The sequence below is a fragment of the Vipera berus genome (genome assembly GCF_964194415.1).
Source record: "Vipera berus genome assembly, chromosome: Z".
Classification (NCBI taxonomy): domain Eukaryota; kingdom Metazoa; phylum Chordata; class Lepidosauria; order Squamata; family Viperidae; genus Vipera; species Vipera berus.
This window is the reverse complement of record NC_138205.1, coordinates 52,832,815-52,854,004: the sequence shown is the minus strand read 5'-3', so window position 1 is coordinate 52,854,004 and position 21,190 is coordinate 52,832,815. Positions and strand designations below refer to the sequence as shown.

The 21,190-nt window shown below is 41.4% G+C and overlaps 1 protein-coding gene across 1 annotated transcript; it reads left to right on the top strand.

Annotated features, from left to right (window-relative positions):
• Positions 1–5,164: 5,164 nt before the first annotated feature.
• Positions 5,165–20,224, top strand: PSMB3 (proteasome 20S subunit beta 3). Its single transcript, XM_081344615.1, has 6 exons — positions 5,165–5,351; positions 7,188–7,372; positions 15,250–15,357; positions 18,452–18,629; positions 19,153–19,247; positions 20,094–20,224. The coding sequence occupies exons 1-6, from the start codon at positions 5,349–5,351 to the stop codon at positions 20,140–20,142; spliced, it is 618 nt and encodes a 205-aa protein (XP_081200741.1). The 5' UTR covers positions 5,165–5,348; the 3' UTR covers positions 20,143–20,224.
• The last annotated feature ends 966 nt before the right edge of the window (positions 20,225–21,190 follow it).

Here is a 21,190-nt window from a genome sequence, read left to right as displayed (position 1 = left end):
GTTGTGTCCGTATCGGGGACATTAACAGGGAGACAGATTGTGGTTACATTGTTTATTGAACTGCACATGGAGAGCACTGGGACTGGCCAGTCCAGGGTAGCTTTATATGCCCAGCAGCCACTGGACACTAGCCAACCCCCTGGCAGGAATCTCCCGCCTTACCTCCAACACCCAACCCAGTGTCCAGGAATTCCCGCCGGTAGGGATGACCACTCCCAGGCTGATTAACTATGTAGACTGGTTACTTTGTACAGAACACCCCTTCCCCCCCAATTGTGAAATTATTATTTTACGTAGGTATGCCGAAGGTTTATGATCCCTGACAGGGTATCTCCCAGGTGGACTGTCCGGCCTATTGCTCCTTCCCAGGCTTGGCCTCTTGACCTGTTGTGGAGCCCCCCCTTACCTGGGGTCCTCTGGCTGCGTAGCTCCTGTGGGAACTCTCGGCAGTGACTCTGTGGTAACCTCAGTAGGTTCAGCCCCACTCGAGGGTGACCTCGGGGGCCAGGCTGCAGGTGGGTTGACCAGACCCACCGGGTTCTGTGGGGTCGTCTGCGTCTGATATTGAAGTGGTTCGTGATGTGTGTTGTTATGCAGTGGTTGAGTCTCTCTGGGGCCCGATGGGGTGTTCTCAGGAGCCCTTTTCCTGAGTTGGTCAATGTGCCTCCTGATCTGACGTTCCCCTTCCCCCTCTATGATGTATGATAGAGGCCCCAGTTTGTCAGTTACCACTCCCTGTGTCCACTTGTCCCCTTGTCCGTAGTTCCTGGCCCACACTAAGTCCCCAATGTTCAGTGATCTGGCTGAGCAGTCCTGTTCAGTTTCTGCTGTCAACTTATCTGGGTGAAGTCTGTCTAATTTGGTTGTCAACCTCCTGCCCCACCTCATTTCCGCTGGGCTTTTTCCAGTTGCCGTGCACGGTGTTGTGTGCTGAGCCAGCAAGAACTGAGCCAGTCTTTGGTGCCAGTCCCCAACAATGATTCTTCGCAGTGCATCCTTGGTTGTCCTCACGTTCCTTTCAGCCAATCCGTTGGTAGAGGGATGGAAGGGTGCCAATGTTGCGTGCCTAATCCAGTTGGCCTTGAGGAAATCCTGAAATTCATTAGATGTGAATTGAGGGCCATTGTCAGACACAACTACATCAGGTAACCCATGAGTGGCAAAGAGTCCCCTCAAGACCTGTATCGTCTTTGTAGACGTCATGCATTTAACAGGCACTACTTCTAACCACCGGGAATAGCTGTCTACCACTACTAAGAAGGTCTGGCCCTGGACGGGCCCCGCAAAGTCTATATGTATACGGGACCAGGGGTTGTGTGTTGCCTCCCACCTGTGTACTGGTGTGTGTGCTTGTTCTGGTCTTGACTTCTGGCACTGGTAACACCCTGCTACCCTGTCCTCGATTGCCTTGTCTAATCCCGGCCACCACAGATGACTCCTGGCTAATGCTTTCATGCGAACAATCCCCGGGTGTCCCTCATGTAGTTCTTGGATGACTTTGTCCCTGTGCTTCTCTGGCACTACTACCCTGTTTCCCCATAGTAGACACCCTAAGTGTGATGACATTTCATCCTTTCTTCTGAAGTATGGCGCGAATTTTGGGTCTGGGTTTTCCTTTGACCATCCCCCTTGGACCCATGCTGCTACTCTGCTAAGTATTGGGTCCTTGCTGGTGGCAGTGGCGATGTCCCTGGCCATCAGAGGGCATTCTGGGAGTTCTTGAAGTGTGAAGATCTGACCCACTGGAGCTGGGTCTGTGTCTGTGACTGGTAGGGGTAGCCTGCTTAAGGCGTCTGCATGGCCCATTTCCTTCCCAGGTCTGTGTTTGATGGAAAATGTATATGCTGATAAGAAGATTGACCATCTCAGCATTCTGGGTGACATAATTTGGGGAGTCTGTTTGTCGGTTGTGAACAGACCTAAGAGGGGTTTGTGGTCTGTGAATATTGTGAAGTGCCTGCCATAAAGGTAATCGTGGAACTTCTTTACCCCTGCCACAATTGCCAATGCTTCTTTGTCAATTTGTGCATAATTCCTCTCCGCCTTGGACAGGGTTCTAGAATAGTATGCTATAGGCCTTTGCTCCCCATTGCTATCTATGTGGCTGATCACTGCCCCCACCCCGTATGGTGATGCATCGCATGCTAAGTATATTGGTTCGCCCTCAATGAAGTGGGTGACAGTGGATCTGCTGGACAGTATGTCCTTCAGTGTTTGGAAACTCCGTTTGTGTTGTTCCTGCCACTGCCATGTTGTTTTCTTGTCAAGTAGCCTGTGTAGTGGTTCCGCTAAGGCCGCTTTGTGTGGTAAGAAGGTATGGTAGAAATTTATGAGACCTAAAAATGCTTGGAGTTCTGCTTTATTTTTTGGTTCTGGGGCTAATTTGATTACCTTAATTTTCCCTTCAGTAGGATGTATGCCTTGAGCATCAATCCTGTATCCTAAAAATTCAGTGGATTTTACCCCAATGGAGCATTTTTCTTTTTTTAATTTAAGCCCTGCAGCTCTAAATTTTCCCAGTACCTTTTCCAGTCTGTCTGCTAGGACCTCCTCGGTTTTTCCTGCAATCAATACATCGTCAAAGTAAGGGCATACTCCAGGTATGCCCTTTAAGGTCCTCTCCATCACTTCTTGGAAGATGCCAGGAGCTGCAGCGATGCCGAATTGCAAACGGTGGACTTGGAATGCCCCCTTGTGGGTAACTATCGTCTGACCATCTGCAGCTTCCCGGGAAACAGTGAGTTGCAAATACGCCTGCGCCAAATCGAGCTTAGCAAAGATGGCGCCGTCCTAGATCGTTGCGAGGTCCTGCTTCACTGTTGGGACCGGGTAAGCATGCTGTTTCATTGCTCGGTTCAGTGTCGCTTTATAGTCGGCACAAATCCTCACGTCCCCATTAGGTTTAAGGGGGGTGACGATGGGAGTCTCCCAGGGGCCCCCATCTACCAGTTCCAGCACTCCCTGGCCTACTAGTTTGTCTAGCTCTGCCTCAATTTTTTGTTTGAGTGCAAAGGGTACCCTTCTGGCCTTAAGCCTGATAGGGTTCACTGCTGGATCCAGGTTAAAGTTAATGGGGGGTCCCCTGTACTTCCCTAAGGAACCATCAAATACATCTGCGAAACTATCGCAGATGGATTTGAGGGTTCGGTGTTGTACCGTGTTAATTCCCCTGACCCATATGCCTAGGGGACTGAACCAGTTGAGGCCGACTAAACTGGTTTTCTGACCCTCGGTGACCAGGAGGTCTAATGGCCCCTTAAATCCCCTATAACAAACGTTGATGGTGACCTTCCCCTTTACTCTTATGGGTGTCCTCTGGAAATCAGCTAACTGGATTTGTGTTTGTTTAATGGGAACTCGCTGCCTGCTTCTGGCTTCTATGTGTGCCAGTGTGTCCCCCGAAATAATGGATACTGATGCCCCGGAATCGACTTCCATTCTGCAGGGAATGCCTTGCAGTCGGACCTCGATTTTTAATTTAGGGCTTAACAACTGGTTAATGACCACCCCCTTTCCCCGGCTACAGCTCTGTGCCTGTGGCCTGTGGGTCTCTTTGCCACTTTTGTGGGGGGTTACCTTACCTGTGGCCCAGGCGTCGATGTCATGGAGTTGATTGTCTCGTGGTCTGCCTCTGCAAATTATTTGGATGTGGCCGGTTTTCCCACAGTTCCGGCATTTTGCATTGCGGAACCTGCAGGTCGCCCGGGGGTGGTTACCTCCACAGCTTCCGCACTTAGCTTCGGGGTCTCTATGTCGGTTCTGACCTTCCCTCGGTGGTCTGAGCGGTTGCGGTGGTGGTTGTCTTCTGGGGTGGTCGGTGCCTTCCAAACGGTCCTCGCTGGAATTTTTCCGACTCTCCGGGTGACCTCGTCGATGTCCGTTTCCCACGGGTAGTCCTCCTCCCCACCATCCACATGGCTTTTTTGGTTGATTTCACCCGCTGCGCCATTGCTGTTGTGGGGGGGTCGCGTTTCCCTGTGGATTCATACGTTAGCAGCTCATCCAGAACTTCTTGTAAGTTTCCAGTGGGCTTTGCGATGATTCTGTTTTGTAACTGTTCATCGCGAAGCCCTAGGACCACTCTGTCCCTGATTCGCACTTCCAGGTTGTCGTATTTACAACGGAGTGCAGCTTCCCTTATGGCGGCTACAAATTCGGTTATAGATTCACCCGGCTTCTGGTTCCTTTTTTCAAAGATCCTTCTCCAAAAAAGCTCTGACCTCTTGGGGGTGAAATGCTCCTTGAGTTTGGCTAAGAGATCCGTGTACGATACGCTGGCAACGGCGGCAGGTTGTCACAACCCCACGGTGACCCAGTAGACTGGTGTGCCGCTGATAGGAGTGCTGCAGCCTTCTTCCGGTCATCGGTTATGCCATTCACCAGCATGTACCCCTCAACCTGGCCGACGTACTCGTCCCAGTCCTCCAGGTGTCTGGGGTCAAATTCCTTCACTGAGCCGACTTGAGCCATGCTTGCTTTCCGTGCCGCTGGGCTTAAGATTCGCTATGCGGCTGACGGCAATTCAAATTTCCCGCTCCGCGCGCTCTTCGCTTCCGCGCCTTTTCTCCGCTGTTCTGCCGCAATCCCACCCTCGTCGCCACTGTTGTGTCCGGATTGGGGACATTAACAGGGAGACAGATTGTGGTTACATTGTTTATTGAACTGCACATGGAGAGCACTGGGACTGGCCAGTCCAGGGTAGCTTTATATGCCCAGCAGCCACTGGACGCTAGCCAACCCCCTGGCAGGAATCTCCCGCCTTACCTCCAACACCCAACCCAGTGTCCAGGAATTCCCGCCGGTAGGAATGACCACTCCCAGGCTGATTAACTATGTAGACTGGTTACTTTGTACAGAACATTGATAATTTCTATATTTCCAAAGAATCAGAAAATGAGACTTTCAATAATACAATAACCTAATACATCATTTTCTATTTTTATTTTATCTTTTATTTTCGTGGGGCATATTTTGTAGTTTATTTTTTTTCAAGAAAAAATACGTGTGTATTGGAGTTCGATTTTTCATTTAAGGTCAACTCTAATTTCTAATTGGAAAAGTAGGGATTATCTAAAAATGCCGTTTAAAATTCAAGCTACAAATCCCGTGTTTATAGAGTGCAACGAACTACTCTTATATTTTATCTCTATGACCAACAGGCATGACTCTTCACTTCCTGTACCGAGAGCCCATCTCCGGTCCTAGATCGTCAGGGGAAAGATGTCCAATCGCAGGAGTTTATGTTGAAGTATACGTCCTGGTAGAGGCGGGGCCTAGTAACAGCGGCGGAAGGAAGCTGGTCTTGCGGAGGAGTTGTGCGTGAGGAACGGCTTTTTCGAGGCTTCATCATGGTGAGTCTTGATATTGGAAAGAGGGCCGCGGGATAGAGGTTAAAGGAGAAATAGCTAAAATTCGGGGAGGGATCACTGGCTACTATCCTTGATGGCTGTGTGCGATTTTTCAGGATCAGAGAGGATGTGCTTAGGAGGAAAAAAATCACCGGGTCGGGTCTGTGGCCCCAACTCTTGCTTATAAGCTTCTCAGCGATGCCTATTGTAGAAGCTGATTACAAGTTAAGGGAGCTTTTTACTTTCCGGCCTGAATTTCTATGAAGGCGATAGTAAAAGCAGTTTGTATGCAGTGCCTTGAGTGATAATTGCGTCCCTGGGACTTGCCTTTTTAAATCTGTGTTAGGGTTGGTGCAAGAGCCAGAATTTATCACCATGCTTTAAAGCAGAGGCCCGTCAAACTCATCAGTACATGTATTCCTTTATGAAGTTTCAGATTATTCATCGAGCTCCAGACATCTATTGTATGAAAATAATTTAATAAATACTACTTTAATAGTATTACAAATAGTAAATATAATGGATAGTCCCTTGGGATTAACATTAACCATTTTGGAGAACTCTGCTTGGAAAATATAATTCTGGACTTGATAATAGTAATTTGGATAATAGTGGTTCACTGTAGATTCCTATGCCAATTTAGTTTTCTGCTGACTCAGAAGTGGAAGAAAAGCATTCTGAATGCTGTAAGGCTAAGCTATAAGTTATTGATCAAGCAGTCCCTGATTTAAATCTCCTGATATAAATTCACTACAGTGAAACACTATTATCCAAATCACTATTATCAAGTCCAGAATACTTTTGATAACAATTATATTGCCAATCCAAATTTCCTTTGATCTGTCCTGCAGCCAGAGGATGATGCTTCCATTTGCTCTGCAAGGAAATCTTGGCACTTCCTCACTTTCTTAATGTTACCAGTTGGATTGAATATATTTGCCCATCCCTTTATTATTGGAATTTTGCTACTTGTTTTTCAAAATTATGCAGTTAGATTCTGTCAGATAATTTGTAAACTTTTGACAAATGGCTACACCCACATTATTAGCCATTTATTAGAACTTGCCCTGGCTTCACCTGCTATCTTTCCCAGCCTGGGTATTGGCTGCTTGAGCTAGGAAAAGTGGCAAGTATAATGGTTTATTATTCACCAGGTTTCCAAAATTATCCCTGGTTTAGACACTCAGATTAGCCCAAATTGCCAACAACCCAAGCAACAATTTTACTGATAGGGTGGAGGTTGAACAGCAACCCCCCATACCCCTGTTCCTCCCCCTCTCTCCCTGTTTCTGGAGAATGATGTTCAAGGACTGGAGGTGAGAAGTGTGCCCACACGAGCTTATACTGGCCAATAGACAACAGGCTGATCTCACTTTCATGAGGTGATTTTACAGTATCACCAACAAAGTAATTATTGGAATTTGTAGGATTACATTCATAATAAAATGGCTGCAATGTATTGGCTGCATTTTTAAAATGGGAAAGCTAAGGACAGCTTAATGCTGTCTGGACCATGGATTGGGAATTGGATGAAGGCAACATCATGGGAACGCTAGGAAAAAAAGTGCTTATCAGAGCTTGTTTGTATTGTGATTACAATGAAGCGAGGAAAAAACCCTTAGTCTGTGAACCAAAATAGAACATTTATTTTAGCCCATTCTATCTGTGTCCAGTATGTGGGTTAAATTTTGGAATATTCTGCACTGTGACTCAAATGTGCTTATTCTAATGTTCTTCATATTCATAAGAATAAACCTTGATATATGCACCTTAATAGCTTCTAGTAAGAAAGTGCTGCATTTGACATATTATTTCAATTAAACGTTTTTTCTTTTCTAGTCTATTATGTCCTACAATGGAGGGGCTGTTATGGCCATGAAAGGGAAAAACTGTGTGGCTATTGCAGCCGATCGCCGATTCGGTATTCAAGCTCAGATGGTGGCCACAGACTTCCAGAAAATTTTTCCAATGGGAGACAGATTATTCATCGGTTTGGCTGGTCTTGCCACAGATGTGCAGACAGTGTAAGTATTTCGCATTAAGTAGATATAACCAGGAAAACTAGAATATACATAGAGAGTTGTAACTAATTTGTAGCTAGTTTCTTTATTCTTATTTATTTTTATTCTTATTCCAACATTGGGAATGAAGAATGTGTCATGATTGACCAACTTACAGAAAAGTTGAAGCTAAGTCCTATAGTGGTATGTGGAGAGGTAAATTAGACGATGGTTCTTGAATCACTGGGATCAATCATGTGGCTAAAATGGCTCTTAGAAGACAGCTTCTAAATATTGGGAGTTTGTAGAAACAGGCTAACTTCCAATACAATGTTTTAAAGTATTAGCAATATAATTACTTTTTTCTCCTAAAGAACAGATAGTTATCGACACGACTGCTTCTTTAACAATAGTTCACAGTTGCTACAGCCTTGGAAAAAATGATTTGCCATCTGTTGTCAAAGTTATAAGTGCTTGCAGTCATATGATTGCAATTCAGGGGCTTGGCAACCAAGTCACATTTACAACAGTTGCAGCATCTTTTAGTCATGTGATCATGTTTTGCAACTTTCCCATCAGCTTCCAATAAATGAAGTCAATTGGGGAAATTGGATTTGCTTAACAACCACAGCAAAAATGATCATAAAATCAGCCCCAATCATGGTATGACTTGTTTAATAATAATATGCTTAGCTACCAAAATTGTGGGGCTGTAAGTCAAGGTCTACCTGTAAGTAGCTAAAATGAAGAATATCTGGCAGCAGCTAGGAATAAATATTTATGTGAAATAAGCTACAAGCTCATTCCTCTGATATTCATAATGAATTTGCAGTCTCAGTGTATACTCAGGGACATACTTTAAATGAAAACATCTGTAGAGTGTTCACCCTGGCCAGCTGTCAAACGGAATGGCTGTGTTGAGATGCTGCTCCGAATGAGCGTGCCGATCTCATAGCCTTTTCTCTGTTCCTGGTGGGTTTTTTAAAAGCCCCAGATCTCTCGGAGGGAGATCAGAAGCGGAGACGCCCAGCTGAGCAGTTCAGGACGGTGGTTCAAGCTGCAGAAAGCAGGAAAGCCTAGGAGAGAGCCGGGTGAAGGAAACGGCCCATTATGGTGGCTGTGAAGAAATGACAGCTGTCAGAAATAGTGGTGAGTCAGCGGGACAGCAATTCAACTAACTTGGCGGAGGAAACACTCAGTGAACTCTTGTAAGTGTTCCAGATTGCGAAATCTCTCCAGAGAATTTCAAAGAAGAGAAGAAAAGAGGAGACCCAGAGCAATAGGGGATATCACCTCCCCTGTCAGATAGAGGCGAAAAGGAGATGGGGAAAAAGAGATCTGACCTTAAAGCAACAGACTCGCAGGCTGTAAGGACTGGTGACCCAGGGTGTTTTCTCTTTCTGGCTCTTTCAGTAAAGCCAAGAAGAAGTTTTAACAAAGAACAAAATAAACTTGAAGAGTGACAGTGCAGACTGAGCTGAGAGTGCAGACAACTGGAATAAGAACTAACAACCAATTAGCATTAAATGAGGGGAGAGTGACACTCATAACTTAAGAAGTGAACTATTTGTTTCAAAACGTTTCTAAAACAAAAGGGATAAATGGTAATTGTCTTGAGAATTTAGACCAGGGGTGTCAAACTCAATTTCATTGAGGGCCGCATCAGCATTGCGGTTGCCCTCAAGGGGCCGGGTGGGTATGGCCTGGGTGGGCGGGGCCTACTGGGTGGGCGGGGCTAGAGTGCGTATGGCCTACTGGGTGGACGTGGCCAGCTCTACATCGTTCGCATCAAGGGTGCCTATGGGGGCCTGGGCAGGAGTGGGAGAGATCTGAGGGTCTCTGGCAGAAGGAGGGTCTCTGGGCCAGGGCCAAGGCAGTGGGGGCCGTTCCCTGACTGTTTCCAGGATGGCTTCGCGGGCCACATGAAACCACTTTGCGGGCCGGATCTGGCCCCCGGGCCTTGTGTTTGACATGTCTGATTTAGACCAATAAGAATTAACTGAACATAACCTATTGTATGATTGAATTGGAGGAGACTAACTAGGAATAAAAAGTTGAATGCTCAAGGAGGGTGAGAAAATTTATTTGTCTCCTTGTTGAATATAATAATATTTATAACTGAATTGACTGTGAAACCTGGTCTTTATTGTTAAAGAACTGAATATTGGTTACAATATTGAGGTAATTTAATGGTTATATTATTGTTACATGTTTCTATATAGAGAAATTGGGACTGTATGGAATATAAATACTTGAAATTGATTAATATTGATTATTGTGTTTTAGAAGTGTTAGCGTAATAGGTGTAATAGGCTTGATATTGTGTTAGCAACAAAATATAGCAAGGCACTAGTGATTATAACCTTGGAAGAACGATAAATTCCCCAGGTGTGGTGGAGGGAAACACAAAGATTGTGTATAAGTGGGAGGGTTGGCTGACGTCATTTAGAAAGATGACAAGCATCCCAAATCTCACAACTCGAGTTGGAAGAAGGCAGATGACCCAAGCCTCATCAGCAGAATTAAGCCCAGCAGGGCAAAGATCTATAGAGGAGATGATGCCGCGGGAGAGAGCAAGCTCACTTAAAGACATACAAGCAATATTACAATCCATGCAAGAGGTTATGCTGAGAAATCATGAGGATTTTAAAAAAAGAAATAGGTGAAATAATGATAATGATACTGGAGAACTTAAAGAAAAGATGGGAGCAATGGACGGAAAATTTGAATGTTTCCAACAGCAAATATTGAAAAATGAACAGAAATTATTAGAAATGGAGGATAGAATGAATGAGGAAAGAAGAGTAGATGAAATGAATGAAAAACTCTTGCAAGCAAATAAAGAGCTAGAAAAAACCATCATACTGCTTGAAACTGAGAAAGCAGACCATTATCTACGTTTCCAAAACGTGAAAGAAGAGAAGAGGGAGGACCTCCCAGAAATGATGACTTGCTAGCAAGGGACCTAGGGACAGGGAAAGAAGAGATGGCAAATGAGATTGATGAGATATATAGAATCCACACAAATTACGCGAGAAGAAACAACTTACCCAAGGAGGTACATATCAGATTTGTGAAGAAGTCAATTAGGGATGAGATTTTGCACAGAACAAGGGACGACCCAATAGAATACAGAGGTAAACAACCCAACAGTCCTCAAACAAGTCCCTAGGAGGGTAAGAGACTTGAGAAGGCCCTACCAACATATTACATCAAAATTAATAAGACAAAACATTAATTTTAGGTGGCTGATGCCGGAACAGATTGTGGTGACCTGGCAAGAAAAAAGATAAAGGTTAGAGTCGATTGATAAAGCAGAAGAGTTTTTCCAACAGCATCTAGGCAATGAAGATGAACTAGAAGAAAGAGAGTTAAGAGAAGAGAACAAAACAGAGATATATAATAGAAAGACACAGGAATCACAAGGCAAAGAACAGGAAACGGAGAGGAGAAAAAATGAGAATGAACTGTGATGATGAGAATAGACACAAAGAACTCAAGAAAGATAGACCGACAAGGGAAACAAGATCAAAACAGAGGCAGTAATGTAGAAATATTAACAGTGTTATCATTAAATGGGAATGGACTAAACTCCCCAGCTAAGATAAATATAATTTTGAATAAGCTCAGTAAGAAAAACTTAGATATAACAATTCTACAAGAAACACATATAAAGACTCAAGATCAGGATTTATTAAACTACTCTAAGTTAGGAATCAAATTTGTATCGCTTTCACAGCAGAAGAAAGGAGGAATTGTGATATACGTTAAAGAAAGAATCCCAGCAAGACAAATCTATCGAGATGAGGAAGGTAGAATACTCATTATTGAAATTTCCTTGAATTAAAAAAAAGGTCGCCCTGGTAGGAATTTACGCCCCCAATGAAAAACAAAGACAGTTTTATAAGAAACTGCATAAGGTTATTGCTGATATGGAATATGAGAACATTTGTATAATTGGTGATTTTAATGCAATTATAGACAGAGAATTAGATTATAAGAGTGAGGAAGTAAGGAAACAAACCAGGAGAATATTACCCGGTACTTTTTTTAAAATGGAAGAATTAAATATTCAAGATAGTTGGAGGGAGAGAAATTTGAATGAAAAGCAATTTACATGCTATTCAGGGCAGCATCAATCGTGGTCCAGAATTGATATGATCTGGACAACAAAAGAATTCAGGTATTGATATAATAATAGACATAAATACTTGGGCAGACCATAATCCCATTGTAATTAAATGGAAAGAACAGAAGACAACAACAAGGAGGTGGACTCTAAAAAAGGCAATCCTAAACCAAACAGAATTTAAGCATAAGATGGAGGAACAAATGCGGACATTCTTCCAGACAAATAAGAAAGAGGAGACTAGCACTCAAAATTTATGGGATATGTCCAAGGCAGTTATGAGAGGAACTGCAATTGCATACATGGCCAATGAATATAAAAAGAAAAGGCAATATCGAAAAAGTTTAGAGGAAGAACACAAAAAATTAGAATTAGAACTACAAAAAAAACCACAATGTAGAGATCTAAAACAACAGCTAGATTTAAATAAGCATAAATTGAATATTATTGAAAAGGGAGAAATGGCACAAAAAATAAGCATTAGACAAAAAAAATTTGAACACGCAAATAAACCCGGGAGATGGCTGGCCTATAGATTGAAAAAACAAAAAGATAATAGATGGATTAGTAAATTATGTAATCAAGCAGGAGAGATAGTACATCAAAATGAAGGGGAAAAAATGGGTGACGTATGAATTCTATAAAAATCTTTATAAAGAGGATGAAATGATCACTGAGGAAAGAATATCACAATATCTTATGAAAGCAGATTTACCGAAGGTTTCGGAAGAATTTCAAAATATACTAAATAAAGATATAACAGTCCAGGAAATTATGGAAGCCATTTCTTTACTGAACACGGATTACAAGATTTTCACAACTATAATGGCAGAAAGATTAAAAAAAATATTTAGCTGAATTTATCCATACTGACCAAAAATGGCTTTTTGTCTTAAAGACAAATTAGACATAATGTCAGGATCATACTAAACATCTTAGAATATTATGAATTACACAGCGAAAAACAAGTGGCATTAATTTTTGTTGATGCTGAGAAAGCGTTTGATAATGTCAAATAGAATTTTATGTTGACTCAACTCAAACACATGGAATTCGGGGGGAAATTTATAAATATGTTTAAAGCAATCTATTCCAAACAAGAGGCAAAAGTAATCATAAATGGAGAATTAACAAATAGCATTCAAATACAAAAAGGTACAAGACAAGGCTGTCCACTATCTCCTTTATTATTCATTCTTTCTTTAGAAGCACTCACAAGAATAATCCGAAAAGATAAGCTGATTAAAGGATTAGAAATCAGAAAAGAGACATTTAAATTACAGGCTTATGCAGACAATTTAGTTTTCATTCTGGAAGACCCCTTAGAATCTGGAACAAGATTGTTACAGGTGCTGGAAAATTATGGAGATGTTGCGGGATTGAAAATTAATAAGGAAAAAACTAAAATGTTAATTAAAAATATGTCCAATTTACAAGAAACTGAGCTAGTAGAAAAAATTAATTTCCAGACGTCCAAAAGAGTAAGGTACTTGGGGATCCAACTGTCGGCAAGATGTTTTATACTCAAAAGAGAAAATTATGACAAGTTAATGGACCAAATTACAGCAGACCTAGATAGATTGAAAAACTTGCAGCTCTCTTTTATGGGAAGAATAGTGACAATCAAGATAAATATACTTCCCAAACTACTCTTTTTATTCAAATGTGTACCAATTAAATTGGGTAAGGATTTTTTGGAAAATTTAAACAGGATTACATCCAAATTTATCTGGCAAGGTAGAAAACCGAGAATCAAGTTAAAATTATTACAGGATGCAAAGGAAAGAGGGTGGCTCGGCCTCCCAAATTGGGAAAAATATTATCAAGCAGCAATAGCGGTATGGATAAAGGATTGGATACACTTAAGGAACAGAAGACTACTAGCATTAGAAGGTCATGACATGCAAATTGGGTGGCATGCTATAATGTGGGATGGAAAATATAAGGCTCATCAGTACTTTCAGAATCATCATATTAGATGGGCACTATTTGACGTGGATAAAAATTTAAAAAATTAATTATATAGAAATCCCCAATTGGCTATTAGAGATTTTCATGCACCCCAAATTCATAAATTTAGGAAGTGTAATTACATATAAGGATCTCTTAGACGAAAATGGAGACCTGAAAACAAGAAAAAGACTATTAGAAGATGGTATAGAATTGGAATGGTGGGCATACTTACAAATACAGTCACGATACAGAATAGACAAAAATGAACCAGGGATAAAATTAGAGCATACACAATTAGATAAAATTCTTCTAGGAACAGAAGACCAAATGATAAAAAAGATATATCAATATCTATTAGAACAGGATTTGTTAGAAGAACAGGTAAAAGAAACAATGTTAACCTGGAGTAAAAATTTTGGTTACAGTATTGACCTGGATAATTGGCAATTACTATGGGATAGAAATAGGTTAACGCTAGCCACCTCCTATAAAGAGAATCTGCACAAGATGTTTTATAGATGGCACTTTCCCCCTACAAGGTTAGCAAAAATAGATAAAAAAATCTCACCAACGTGCTGGAAATGCAGAAGGCTTCCAGGGACTTATTATCATATGTGGTGGGAATGCTCAGAAGTGCAAAATTTTTGGCAGCGGATAAAAGATTAGTTGGAAAAAATATTACTACAAAAATTGATTTAAAACCAGAAACCTTCTTATTAGGGATTATTAATGATAAACTCAGCAAAGCATCTTTCTACTTATTAGTGCATATTTTAACTGCAGCAAGATTGGCATATGCCCAAAAATGGAAAAGAAAGGAAACACCCACTGAAGAAGAAATAATAGATAAAATTTTATCCTGCGCCGAAATGGACAGGTTAACCCTAAAGATCAAAAATAAGACTGAAACAGAGTAATATGAAATTTGGCAGAATTTGTACAATTGGTTAGAGATAAGGAGGATCGCTGAGATGACTATTGTTTGATTAGTTGATAATGTAAGGATTTCTTATTAGCACCTATATCAGGACACAACTGAAAGGTATGTAAATATAACGCTGACGACTGAGACAGTTTACTAAAAAATTTACAGATGTTATATGTACAGTTTGTTATACTCTGTCCTGTCATAGAATGTATTTTAACTTTTTGTTATTTCTTTCTGTAACATAAGGTAATACTAATAGTAGTGTTGTAGCTAGGGAAGTTGAATCATGTCCACTTTTGTTTTTAAATGTACATTTAATAAAGTTTTAAAAAAGAGAGAGTGTTCACCCTGATGATTCCTGCATGTAGTATGAGATAGAATGCAAACTATTCAGCAATGTGGGTTTAATTTTCTAAATTTCAATATCCTTTCAGAATTAAACTATGGTTGCTTGCCTTTAGAACAATTTAAATGGTAGTTGTTATTTTAAAAGCCTCCAAGCAGTCATCTCTAGATTGCTTACATGAATTTCAAATTCTACAGTGAACAGTGAGGTGCACCATATAGATTGCTTACCAAAACAGAAATGTACTAAGTTAAATTCCCCTGATACCCCAGAATAACAAACTATGGTTTACTATTGGTTTAAGATTTTTTGCCTTGATCATAGTAAAGGATGCTAGGCATGTAGTAATGTGTTTATGAGTTAATTATTGGGAAATAACAAATTTGAAGCAATTTGTCTTCCTCAGATTTCTATTTTATAATAACTTGCAGGCACAACTAGTAGGTTTTAAACTATGCATCTGTGCCAGTTGGATTGTAAATAAAAGAGAATGGTCATTTTGCCTTAAAATGGATTTAAAATTGGTTTATTTTTCTTCTTTATAGTGCTCAAAGGCTCAAATTTCGACTAAATCTCTATGAACTGAAGGAAGGGAGGCAAATTAAGCCGCAGACCCTAATGAGTATGGTGTCCAATCTCCTATATGAAAGACGGTAAAGAGCATTCATGATGATATAGTTCGTGTTATTTAAAATTAAATTTAAGCTAATAGATTTGATAAGACAATTTTTTTTGAACTGAGGATCAGGAAGCCTTAGGAAGGAGTCAGGAGCAACTTACTTGGATGGGCACTAATTTTTAAAACTAACCAGGCTCATATAGACAAAGTGTCAGAACTTATTCTAAGCTTTGCTCCTCAGTTTGCACAACATTTAATAGGTAGTTGTATTATTACAAAGTTTAAGAACTCCTGTGATACATAGATTAATGCATAAATATTAAAAGAATTGGTGTATTTCTTGCCTAGCACTAACTAACAAAATCATTGGCTTTAATCATGGCTGTGTGGAGCATATACCGTATATACTTGAGTATAAGCCGAATTTTTCAGCCCACTTTTTGGGCTGAAAAAAATCCACTTCGGCTTATACTCCAATGAACAAAAAAAAAGAACTTCCACCCCCCAGTTTGGAGAGCTGCTGCTTTCGTCAAACATGGACGAAGGCAGCAGCTCTCCAAACGGGCAGCGGCGGTTTGGAGAGCTGCGAGCGCAGCTCCGCCGCCACCTCTGCAAGCCTCCGCTGAGAGAATGGGGCGGTGGAAGCTTGCCACCTATTTTCTCGGCGAAGACTTCTTTCGGGGGATCCAGCCTCTGCCGCCCCTTCTCTCCGCTGCCTGTTCCGAACGAAGGGGCGCCCCTTCGTTCGGAACAGGCAGCGGAGAGAAGGGGCGGCAGAGGCTTGCAGGGCTGGCAGAGGTGGCGGCAGTCCAGCGTTGTTTCTCCCCCTCGTGCGTGTGAGTGTGTGTGTGTGTGTGTGTGTGTGTGTGTGTGTGTGTCAGACCCGCAGGAATGGCTAGTAAAGGTGGCGGCAGTCCGGCATTTGCGTTTCTCTGTGTGTCAAGCCCCGTGGGCCCGACACACAGGAGGGGGGGGGACGCCGCTTCCTTACCAGCCATTCCCGCGGGTCTGACACACGCACGCATGCATGAGGGGGGGAAACGCCGGACTGCCGCCACCTCTACCAGCCGTTCCCGCAGGTCTCACACACACACACACACACACACACACGCACGAGGAGGGAAACAACGCTTGACTGCCGCCTCCCTAGCAGACCTTCCCACCGGGATGTGCTGCCAGGAAGCCTGGCAGCCTGATGAGCGGACCCTGCGAACCGCGGCCTGAGCCAGCTCCGGGATGCTGCCAGAGTCAACGAGCGGCTCGTCGTGGCACAGAATATAGATATGTTGCTAAGAAGGGGCCAAGCTTATACTTATACTCGGCTTATACTCGAGTCAATAACTTTTTCCAGTTTTTTTGGGTAAAATTAGGGGTCTCGGCTTATACTCGAGTCGGCTTATACTCAAGTATATACGGGTAAATTCATTAATTATTTTATGAGACTTTTAATATTTTCCACCCCAGGATTTACCTCTTGAATAATTGGTCTGCTACAGCACATGATTATTGCTACATTAGCAGGCAGTTTTTGCTCCTTCAGATTTAGTCACAATGTCTGTAGCTGGTCCAGTGAAAAAATGTACAAAAGAGATGTTTGCATCCATCAAAGAAAGGGACTGAGTTACTTGGCAATAAATTCACAGATTTTCTGGAGGAATATTTAAACTAAACAGGGACTGAGTTAATTGATACAGAACTGGACAGTCCAGAAGACAAGCTTAAGATACAGGAGGATCTGGACAGACTTGAACACTGGGCGCTAGCTAACAAAATGAAATTCAATGGTGGAAAAAGTAAGGTTCTACATTTAGGCAAGAAAAACCAAACGTACAAGTATAGTATAAGGGGTACCTTGCTCAATAGTAGTAACTGTGAGAGGGATCTCGGAGTCCTAGTGGACAATCACTTAAATATGAGCCAGCAGTGTGCTGCAGCTGCCGAAAAAGCCAACACGGTGCTAGGCTGCATTAACAGAGGGATAGAATCAAAATCACATGAAGTATTAATACCATGAAGTATTACAATGCCTTGGTAAGACCACACTTGGAATATTGCATCCAGTTTTGGTCATCACGATATAAAAAAGTTGTTGAGACTCTAGAAAGAGTACAGAGAAGAGCAACAAAGATGATTAGGGGACTGGAGACTAAAACATAAAAGGAACGGTTGTTGGAATTGGGTATGTCTAGCTTAATGAAGAGAAGGATGAGTGGGGGGATAGCGGTGTTCCAATATCTCAGGGGCTGCCAGAAAGAAGAGGGAGTCAAGCTATTCTCCAAAGCGTCTGAAGGCAAGACAAGAAGCAACGGATTGAAACTAATCAAGGAGAGAAGCAACGTAGAACTAAGGAGAAACTTCCTGACAGAACAATTAACCAGTGGAACAACCTGCCTCCAGAAGCGGTGAATGCTCCAACACTGGAAGTTTTTAAGAAGAGACTGGCCAGCCATTTGTCTGAAATGGTATAGGGTTTGCTGCCTGAGCAGGGGGTTGGACTAGATGACCTCCAAGGTTCCTTCCATCATCATCATCATTATTATTATTAATCATCACACAGTCAGCCAGATGTTCAGAGTTGATTTGGCATTTTTGTCTACATATCAAGTCCTTACCAAGGACCTGGGATAGGCAGATATGGATGTTTGATGATATTACAGATATCATCGCAGGATGGAAGCAGTTCCTAGTAAGGCTGCCTTTTGCAATTGACTAATGGCGAATTTGTCAATGCCAATGGTGTTCAAGTAGTGCTCCAGTTGTTTTGGGATTGCACCCAAGGCGCCTACTACTACTACTACTACTACTACTACTACTACTACTACTACTCATTATCAAACTCTACAGTACTTCCTATCCTGGCATGGTTAATATTGAGAGAAGATGGGAGTTGCAATTAAATAGGCTTATATCTTTGCTTGAGATGATAGTATGTAACTTTCAGAACTGATGATTTTCCCCCAGCTTTTTAGTATTGGAGATAAACAAATTGTGTACATACTTTAAATCTGCCTATGTAGTCATGCGAAGGAAAATTTATAACTTTAAAATGTAGTTAATTGTAATGATATGCATTTTATTTTTTGGGAAAAATGAATTTTATTGCTACCTATATTTTCTTGCTGTTTCAGGTTTGGACCTTATTATACAGAACCAGTGATTGCTGGATTAAACCCAGTCACTTATGAACCCTTTATCTGCTCCTTGGACTTGATTGGTTGTCCGATGATAACAGATGATTTTGTGGTCAGTGGGACCTGTACAGAGCAAATGTATGGCATGTGTGAGTCTCTTTGGGAGCCAGACATGGTAAGAAAAATACAGAGCTGGTCATAAGAAATATAGTAGGGTTAACTACTTTAGTAGATTAGAACACTTTTAATAAAAGCCAGCCTTTGGCCTTCAAAGAGTAGATGTGAATAGAGCTTTAGGGTATATGCATAAGTTCTTCCCAGCATTCTTCGCTTCTATAAAAACCTGTCTTCAGCACAAAAATTCTGTTTCAGTTTGAAATAGCTTTTCATATGATATTTTGCTTAGAATTCTGCTTTATCCCTACATGCTAAATGTATGAATATATTGATATGGCTTAGAGAGAACTTACATGAGAAACTTCATAGCTGTATTCATGCATTCTCTGTAAATATCTTAATAGAGATAGGATATGTAATTCCTCTCCATCCTCATCAAACTGTTGTTCTTTAGGGTCTTTCAAAGAGACAATATGGCTATATTGTTTCAATCTATATTCTTTTTAAATTCAATATTCACTTACGTTTGAAAGATGCTTAAAAATAACTTTATAATTAAAGTTAACTTTTTTTGAATGCAGGAACCTGATCACCTCTTTGAAACCATAGGACAATCTATGCTCAATGCTGTGGACAGAGATGCTGTGTCTGGTATGGGAGTCATAGTGCATGTGATGTAAGTAGAACATGAATGAGTATAGATCAGTTATAAAAAATTATGTGGGACAGTATCTCTGGTTAATTTCCAGGGGTTGTCTGGAAGGACAATAGCTGTAATTGGCAGCAAGCAAGATTGAGCCAGTGAAATTATTTGCACAATTAATGTGTCCTTCCCTCTGGGTGTAGTGCTGTTATTATGGGCAGCCCTTGGGAAACCAGTTGTGGTTGTACATATCGTTTTTACCTGTTGGGTAAGGCTATACAGATAGTTCTTGACTGCATTTGGGACTGGAATATTGATTGTAAGTCATGATGGTCATAAGTTGAAACACATGACAGGCTAATTTTACAACTGTTTATGGGAGTCATTAAGCAGTTGCAGTTTTTGACAAAACCAGCAAACAAACACTACAAATATGATGGCAGGAAGCTGCAGCCAGTTGTAAACCAATAGCCAAATGCCTGAAATGCAGTCATGTGACCACAGGGGAGTGTCTCATGACATTTCATGATGGCTGAAAATCCCAAAGGTGCTTTTTTATGAGGCGACTGGACTTTCTTTTTTCCTCTTTGAAGATGTTTCGCTTCTCATCCAAAAAGCTTTTTCAGCTCTTTCTCTTGGATGAGAAGCGAAACGTCTTTAAAGAGAAAAAAGAAAATCCAGTTGTCTTGTGAAAAAGCATCTTTGGGACAATCCTGACCTGAATGACTGAGAATCTCCAAAGACAGATGGTTGGAAATGTATTGCATATATAAAGAACTCTTTCTGAGGCTGTTATAAACTGAATGGTCATTAAATTACTAGTTGTAAGTAGAAGATTAATTAATATAATTTTCATCTCCCTTTTCTCTTTTCAACCAGTGAGAAAGACAAAATAACTACCCGGACACTGAAAGCTCGCATGGATTAAGTTAAATTCCTACTAAGAAAACTGATTCTCTCAAGATAGGAAATAATGTACTGTTAATGGAATAAACTTTTTTTTAAAAGCACAGCTTTTTCATTTTTATGTAGATGCTGGAAATATTCTGATTTGCTTAAAATCAAAGATAGAGGGTTGCTCTGAAGATAATTTTCAAGCAGTGAAGTAATAATGTAACCTGTCATACCTAATTGATATGTAAATGATAATTTTTTTAAAAATGGCATTCACCAAAATTGGCAGATCTAATTTTTTTAATGCCAAGTACTACTATTGATAGGGACGTGGTGGCTCAGTGGGTTAGGACGCTGAGCTTGTCGATCAGATGGCAGTTTGGCGGGTCGAATCCCGAGTGCCGCGTAACAGAGTGAGCGCCTGTTACTCGTCCCAGCTTCTGCCAACCTAGCAGTTCGAAAGCACGTAAAAATGCAAGTAGAAAAATAGGGACCACTCCGGTGGGAAGGTAACAGCGTTCCGTGCGCCTTTGGCGTCTAGTCATGCCGGCCACATGACCACGGAGACATCCTCGGACAAGCGCTGGCTCTTCGGCTTTGAAACGGAGATGAGCACCAGCCCCTAGAGTTGGAAACGACTAGCACGCGTGTGTGGGGGAACCTTTACCTTTTTACTACTATTGATACAATCTGAGAAAAGTGCTGAATTCAGTATGTCCTATTGCATGGACTTGAATAGGATTGCAGTAGAGATAGTGTGAGATCAGATCTAAAGTGAGCAAAGGAAAATATGCTGAGGAAAATATACCTTTGATTTCAGATAGTGGCAAAGCAGTCACCAAGAAACTGCCTATGGGTAGTGGTGGATCCTGATTTTGGCCCAAATACTACGCATCTATAGGCTGCATAGTTAATGTACATCCAAAAAGAGATGGTGATAAGGTCAAGGTGATGCTTGTTGAGCTGAGCTCACAAAAGACCTTAATTTCAAAAGTTCATAACTGAAAAAAAATCTGATATGCCTAGGGTCTATTTATTTGCTTTCACATTTCAATACATATTTAAAACTCTAGTTAAAGGCA